At 50.6% G+C, this 7,685-nt stretch overlaps 1 protein-coding gene across 1 annotated transcript in view; it reads right to left on the bottom strand.

The window, feature by feature from the left end:
• Positions 1-557: 557 nt before the first annotated feature.
• PRKD2 (protein kinase D2) overlaps positions 558-7,685 on the bottom strand; it is a 33,126-nt gene continuing 25,998 nt past the window's right edge. The window contains 6 exon segments of the mRNA XM_087727283.1: positions 558-960; positions 962-1,117; positions 2,570-2,655; positions 4,109-4,376; positions 6,324-6,368; positions 6,370-6,429. Of these exon segments, the coding sequence (XP_087583409.1) occupies positions 877-960; positions 962-1,117; positions 2,570-2,655; positions 4,109-4,376; positions 6,324-6,368; positions 6,370-6,429 (699 nt within the window). The 3' untranslated portion in view covers positions 558-876.

Here is a 7,685-nt window from a genome sequence, read left to right as displayed (position 1 = left end):
AGCCAAGAATCTTCATCCAAGAAAGCCTCTTCGAGGTTCAACCTCCACCTTGGAACATCTCTGGTTCCTCTTCCTCAACCTTCCACATCTCCCCCCCAAAAAATTCCTCTGCACCCCTGGGTGTGTCTGTGGGGTGGGGGGTGTCACAATCTGTAGCCCCCATCGGTCTTTGAATGAAGTAAATTGGACGACGTGACGTTAACCCAGGACTGTTGCAGCCAAAGGCTCAAACTAGGCGGACGCAACCCTGCAGAGTCACACATACACACAAACACACACAAACACACAATCGAAAAAAGGGGAGGAAGCAATGAACGCAGGGCGGTGTCCCAGGGTTCAGGGCAGTGGTGAAATGTAAAAAAAATTGGCCACGGTTCTCTGAGTGTGGCTTGGTGGGCGTGGCTTGGTGGTGGTGGTGAAGTCATGGGACTGGGTGGGCGCGGCCAGCTTTAAAAACTTTTAAAGCATTTTTTAACACCTAGCCGCCCGAAACCGGTAGTAAAAAAAAAAGAGATTCCGACAAGCACATCTGATCATCGTGGAACCTTTACCCCCCCCACACTTTTAAAAAGTGGGGGAAAGCAACTCCCGGTGCGCGGAACCAATGGAAATAAGTTGCGTGGACCGGTTCGAACCCGTTAGCACTTCACCCCTGGTTCAGGGGGACTCTACCCATTCTGCGCGACTCCCCGGAGCCTTTTGAGGGTCTTCTTTAAGGCAGCCGTTTCGGGTCTTAGCAATTGTGGCCAACACAAGTCCCCACAATTTCCGTTTCTTCCTGTTGTTTTCCAAGCACCGGAAAACGAGATTATTGAGTGTGAATTCAGGGCCAGAGGCTGCTCCCGTCATCCAGTTCCTTGGTCCTCCAACAAGGCTTCAGAGGACGCTGACCCTCTCCGCCAAGCCTTCCATCTCCATCTCCTGCTCTTGCTCTGCGGCCGCCCCTCCTCCTCCTCCTCCTCTTCCTCCTGCAGCCGGCGACACGCAGATGCTCGGGGTACTGCAGGCTGTGCTCGGCAGCAAAGTGCTCCCAGCGGGCGTCGTCGCTCTCGTGCGTGATGTAGCGCTCGCCCATCCGGCTCTCCAGCTCGCGGAGGTCCAGCCAGGTCTGGTAATCCTAAGCGGGGAGGGGGGGAGAAGGAGGGGGGCAGAGGGACACCACAAAGCAGGTTGGCGGTGTTTTCAGGCGGTCTTAGGGACCAGCAGGTGACCCGTGGGTGGCCACACTGACCACACACTCCCGTCCACGCAGAGAGGGCAAGCCACAAGATTGTGAGAGCAAATCTCACTCCCTTCTGGCGCTGATGATGTTGCCCAGTTGGGTAATGAAACGTCAGCAGGGCAACCGGACCCTTACTACCCTTTCCGGCCTTCCGCCAAAGCGACGAAGACCTGGCTGTTCCGGCAGGCCTGGGGCTGTTGAGTTGTCCAGCCCCACTTTAGGTTTGTGACTGTTGTGCAATTTTTAAACTGTTGTTTTATTTTATTTTTATATCCCCCTCCCCTTCTACTGTAAGCCGCCCTGAGTTCTCTTTGAGAGTGGGCGGCATACAAAATTTAATTTATTATTATTATACAATTGTATCACAGCGGCCAGTTGTTTCGCCGGATTTGGCATTGGTTACTAGTCGGGCCCCACCCAGGGCCTAGGACGTCATAACGTATTTTCGTAATATCCGTGCAGATCCAAGCAGTGCGGCTTTTTGCATTTGACTGATGGGGATTTTGTCAATTTTTAACTGTTTTAAATGTAATTCCAGTTCTTTTGGAATAGCACCCAGTGTGCCAATTACCACTGGAATTACCACTGCTGGTTTGTGCCCATAATCGTTGAATTTCGATTTTTAAGTCCTGGTATCTTGCGATTTTTTCATGTTCCTTCTCGGCGACCCTGCTATCACCTGGTATTGCGATGTCTATGATTGTGACCTTATTTTCTCAACCAGTGTGATGTCTGGTGTATTATGCGCCGGTATTTTGTCCGTTTGTATACGGAAACCCCACAAGATCTTGACCATCTGATTTTCGGTGACTTTTTCAGGCTGATGTTCCCTCCCAGTTTGCTGCTGTTTTAATATTATAATTTTTGCACAAATTCCAATGGATCATTTGACAAAATCCCCATCAGTCAAATGCAAAAAGCCGCACTGCTTGGATCTGCACGCATATTACGAAAATACGTTACAGCATCCTAGGCCCCTGGGTGGGGCCCGACCAGTAACCAATGCCAAATCCGGCGAAACAACTGCCGCTGTGATACAATTGTAGTATAATAATAATAATAAAAAATAACCAAGCTCAGAGAGCACTAAGGAACCCACAGTTCTCGTCCTCCTCTTCCTCCTCCTCTTCTCTGCAAACCCTTCTCCCTTCTAGCACTGATGAGGTTATCTACTCTGGTAATGAAACGTCTCCAAAAAACGAACCCCAGCTGGGGGAGCAGCAAGGGCCCCTCGATTAAGGACTTTTACAGTCCAAATGTACAGAGGCCGAAGACTGACCGAGAGGGACCCATTTGGGTCGGAAGCAATTCAACGCAGCCTGCCCACCCCCCTCCTCTTCAACCTACCTGCAGCCAGGTGTGGCTGAGTGACTTATCCACGCTGTAACGTTTCCTCATCTTCACCTGCAGCAGGTTGTTGATCAGGTCGATGGCTAAGAGGAGGCGAGAGGAGAAGGAAAGCCTTAAAACCAGAATTGTTGACTAACGCAGTGTTTCTCAACCTTGGCAATTTGAAGATGTCCGGACTTCAACTCCCAGAATTCCCCAGCCAGCATTCGCTGGCTGGGGAATTCTGGGAGTTGAAGTCCGGACATCTTCAAGTTGCCAAGGTTGAGAAACACTGTCCTAACCCACTGCTGGGGAATTCTGGGAGTTGAAGTCCAGACATCTTCAAGTGGCCAAGGTTGAGAAACACTGGACTAACGAACTCTCGTTCCTTCAATTTCTGTTGCAGTCCAACTCAATCCAAGTGATGCTAAGTGGGGATGGATGGATGGAAAGATGGGAGGGAGGGAGGGAGGGAGGGAGGGAGATAAAGAAAGAAAAGACAGAGAAAAAGAGAAAGAAGGGAGGGAGGAATAGAGAGGAGAGAAAAAGGAAGGAAGGGAGAGAAAGAAGGAATGGTGGGGAGGAAGGAAGACAGAAAAGGAAAGAAAAGAGAGAAGAAAGAAATAGCGGGGAGGAAGGAAGAGGGAAGGAATAGAGAAGAAGTGAATGAATAGGGGGAAGGAAGTTAGGAAGGGAGGAAGGAAGGAATAGAGAGGGGGAGAGGGAAGTAAGGAAGGAAAGAAGGAAGTAAGGAAGGGAATGGGAGGGAAGGAAGGAAGGAATAGAGAGGGAAGGGAGGAAGGAATAAGGAAGGAAGGAAAGAAGGAATAGAGAGGGAGTGAAGGAAGGAAGGAAGAGAGGAAGGAATAGAGAGGGAGAGAGGGAAGGGAGGAAGGGAAGGAAGGAAAGAAGTAAGGAAGGAATAAGAGCGGGAGGAAGGAAAGAAGGAAGGAATAGAGAGGGAAGGAAGGAAGGAATAGAAAGGAAGGAAGGAAAGAAGGAAGAAAAGAAGGAATAGAGAGGGGAGAGGGAAGGAAGGAAGGGAAGGAAGGAATAGAGAGGGGAGAGGGAAGGGAAGGAAGGAATGAAGGAAGGAAAAGAAGGAATAGAGAGGGAGAGAAGGAAGAGAGGGAAGGAAAAAAAGAAGGAAGGAATAGAGAGGGAAGAAAGGAAGAAATCGAGAGGGAAGGAAGGAAGGAATAGAAAGGAAGGAAGGAAAGAAGGAATAGAGTGGGAGAGAGGGAAGGAAGGAAAGAAAGAAGGAAGAAATAGAGAGGGAAGGAAGGAAAGAAGGAAGTAAGGAAGAAATCGAGAGGGAAGGAAGGGAAGGAAGGAAGGAATGAAGGAAGGAAAGAAGGAATAGAGAGGGAGAGAAGGAAGGAATAGAGAAGGAAGGAAGGAAGGAATAGAGAGGGAAGGAAGGAAAGAAAGAGAGGGAAGGAAGGAATAGAGAGGGAAGGAAGGAAGAAGGAGCTATGCTGGCTTCAAGAGACCCGGTTCTTCTCAAAGGAACCCGGAGCCTTTCCAGCCTCTCTTGCCAAAGACCTCCGGATTTACCTCCGACCGAAATCCTCCGCCAGGGGTTGTGGGGGTACATGAAGTCGGCGTTCTGGATCTGGTCGTTGATGTCCTCGTCCTCGTTGAAGGGGAAGGTGCCGCTCAGGCTGACATACAGGATGACGCCCACCGACACAATGTCCAGCGACCGGTTGTAGCCCTGGTTGAGGAGGACCTCGGGGGCCAAGTAGGCCGGGGTCCCCACCACCGAGCGCCGGAAGGACTTCTCCCCGATGATGCGGGCGAAGCCGAAGTCGCACAGCTTCACCTGCGGAGCCGAGACGGGAGGGAGCCTTAGCCCACAAGGGCCGGGTGTACGGGCCGCCCTCCACTTACGACCCTTTCATTTAGCGACCGTCCAAAGTTACGACGGATCTCTTTTCACCCCCGCGACCTTTTTGCAGCCTCCCCGGGATCGCCTGGCCCAAATTCAGATGGCTTGGCCACTGACTCGTATTTATGACGGCCGCAGAGTTCCGGGATCACACGGATTCCCCTTTTGCGACCTTCTGACAAGCCAAGTCGATGGGAAGCCAGGTTCCCCGCTTAACGACCATGTTACGGACTTAAGAACTTCTGTGCGCCACTTAACAACTGTGTCAAGAAAGGTCGTAAAGTGGGACCAAATGTCTCACTTAAAAGACAGAGATGTTGGGCTCCCTTATGGACGTACGTCGAGGACTACCTACATCATATGAAAGGCAGGTCGAAGAAGGAAACACCCGTGGCATACATCTAGTCCTCAACTTGCGACCACAATCGGGGCCGGAATTGCCGCCGCTAAGCAAGACAGTTTTTAAGTGAGCTGCGTCCGCTCTGTTGACTTTTTTCGCCACTGGCTAAGCGAATCCCTGCGGTTGTTAAGTGAACCACAGTCATTAAGCCAAACCAGCCTCCTCCCACTGACTTTGCTTGCCCAATGGTCGCAGAGCTGAGGACGTTGCGACCATCCTTCAATACACGCCGGGTGCCAAGCGACCCCCATTTCGATCCCATGGCCCTCGGGAATACCACAACGTCGTAACTGCGAGGAGAAACTCTGGTCTCCATTGCGGTCGTTAAGTTGAGGACTAACTGAGGAGTAACTCAATTACGTTGAACTTTCCCACAAGGCCTCGTCTTTCACGCCGGATACGAAACACAAGATGTGGCCCTGAGATTTTCGGGGTTCCCAGTTCTGCTGCCCCTCTCTCATTTCGACCGCATTTCCCCCCCACTTCCTCTCCTGGCTTCCCTTCCATCCCACAGACGCACCCACCTTGTTCTCCTCGGCCAACGGAAGCACAAGAAGGCGGGTGAAAGAAAAACATGGTTATTTCTATTTTTTCCCTTAAAAAAGAGCCACACACGCCTCCTACGTGCAATTATAGCAATAGCAATAGCAGTTAGACTTATATACCGCTTCATGGGGCTTTCAGCCCTCTCTAAGCGGTTTACAGAGTCAGCAAATTGCCCCCAACAATCCCATATAGATAGATAGATAGATAGATAGATAGATAGATAGATAGATAGATAGAAGATAGATAGATAGAGATAGAGATAGCAATAGCAATAGCAATAGCAATAGCAATAGCAATAGCAGTTAGACTTATATACCGCTTCATGGGGCTTTCAGCCCTCTCTAAGCAGTTTACAGAGTCAGCATATCACTCCCAACAATCTGATATAGAAGATAGATAGATAGATAGATAGATAGATAGATAGATAGATAGATAGATAGATAGATAGCAATAGCAGTTAGCAAATAGCAATAGCAGTCAGACTTATATACCGCTTCATAGGGCTTTCAGCCCTCTCTAAGCGGTTTACAGAGTCAGCATATTGCCCCCAACAACAATCTGGGTCCTCATTTCACCCACCTCGGAAGGATGGAAGGCTGAGTCAACCTTGAGCCGGTGAGATTTGAACCGCCGAACTGCAGATAACAGTCAGCTGAAATGGCCTGCAGTGCTGCACCCTAACCACTGCGCCACCTCGGCTCTTATGTCTTTCAGCCAAGCTGCACACCGGAACGATGCCCTCCCATGAATTCTCAGGGAGAAGAACCCACGGTTACACCTTGAATGCTGGAGGAATTGTGGTCAACGATCCCACAAGCACACTTTGCATTTTGGGGGTGGAAGGGACGCTAGTGTGCAAGGGGGAAAGCTTAGAGCTTGGGCCTGGGGTGTGTGTGTGTGTGTGTGTGTCTGGGAGGATCCTGAGTGCAAGAAACAGTTTACTGCGGAAAAGGCTCGGCGGACGCCAGGAGGACGTTCTCCAGGCTTCAGGTCGCAGTGGACGATGTTCTTGAAATGCAGATGCCGGAGGGCTACCAGGACCTGAAAGGAGAGGAAGGAAACGTCCGGAAGGAACGTCCAGGCCCTCAAGGAGCTTCTAGCATCAAGAGAGGAGAATCTTTGGAGCTCAAGGTTGGACTGTGGGGGGTCCTTGGTGCTCTCTGAGCTGGGTGGGCGCTTTGCAGACGTTTCGTGACCTAGCTAGGTTACATCATCAGTGCTGGAAGGGAATGGCCTTTGTGGAGTGGAGAAAAGGGAGGAGAGGAGGACTGTGGGGTCCTTGGTGCTCTCTGAGCTTGATGGATTTCTTCAGACACCCAACTTATCAGTACTAAAAGGTAGTGGGGTTTGCAAGGAGGAGGAGGAGGAGGAGGAGGAGGAGGGGGAGGAGGAAGAGGAATTGTGGGGTCCTTGGTGCTCTCTGAGCTTGATGGATTTCTTCAGACATTCAGACACCCAACTTATCAGTGCTAAAAGGTAGTGGGGTTTGCAAGGGGAGGAGGAGGAGGAGGAGGAGGAGGAGGAGGAGGAGGAGGAGGAGGAGGAGGAGGAGGAGGAGGAGGAGGAGGAGGAGGAGGAGGAGGAGGAGGAGGAGGAGGATTGTGGGGTCCTTGGTGCTGAGCTTGGATGTTTTCTTGCAGACATTTCGAGACCCAACTAGGTAACGTATTCAGTGTTGGGCAATGCATGTTGAATTGCCTTCTGCCTTCTAACACTTACAGAAAGGGGATAAAAACTTCTGCAAAGGGCAGAAAGTTATATTTGACGTGTCGAGGAAGCCCCGTCTTTCTTTTGACATTGCTGGGGTCATTCAGACGCTAGAAGAGACTCGACAGTTCCAGGCTGATCTCATTTTCCTCCCAGAGAGCCCCAAAGGGGATTCCTGCTCTTTGTTTTAAGGAACCTAGAACGTCCCCTGGGAACAGTCTCTGATCCATCATCGATTTGGGAGATCAAGGCAGGAGCCTTGTTTTTAGTTAGGACTCTGGAGCCACCTAGTGGCAGATCCCTGTATCACATTCATGTTTTTACGCTAAGAAATTTTGGAAGGAGGGAGGGAGGGAGGGAGGGAGGGAGGGAAGGAAGGAAGGAAGGAAGGAAGGAAGGAAGGAAGGAAGGAGAGAAGGAAGGAGGAAAGGAAAAAAAGGAAGGAAGAAAGGAGAGGGAAGGAAGGATGAAAGGAAGGAAAGAGGGAGAGGGAAGGAAGGAGGGAGAGGAAGGAAGGAAAGAAGAAAGGGCAGAAGGAAGGAAAGAAGGGAAAGGGGGAAGGGAAGGAAGGATGAAAGGAAAGATGGATG

Source organism: Thamnophis sirtalis, unplaced genomic scaffold (genome assembly GCF_051295495.1).
Source record: "Thamnophis sirtalis isolate CommonGarterSnake01/CBP01778 unplaced genomic scaffold, rThaSir2_p1.2 scaffold_13, whole genome shotgun sequence".
Lineage (NCBI taxonomy): Eukaryota > Metazoa > Chordata > Lepidosauria > Squamata > Natricidae > Thamnophis > Thamnophis sirtalis.
The sequence above is the reverse complement of the archived record's forward strand: the minus strand, read 5'-3'. Positions and strand labels throughout refer to the sequence as shown.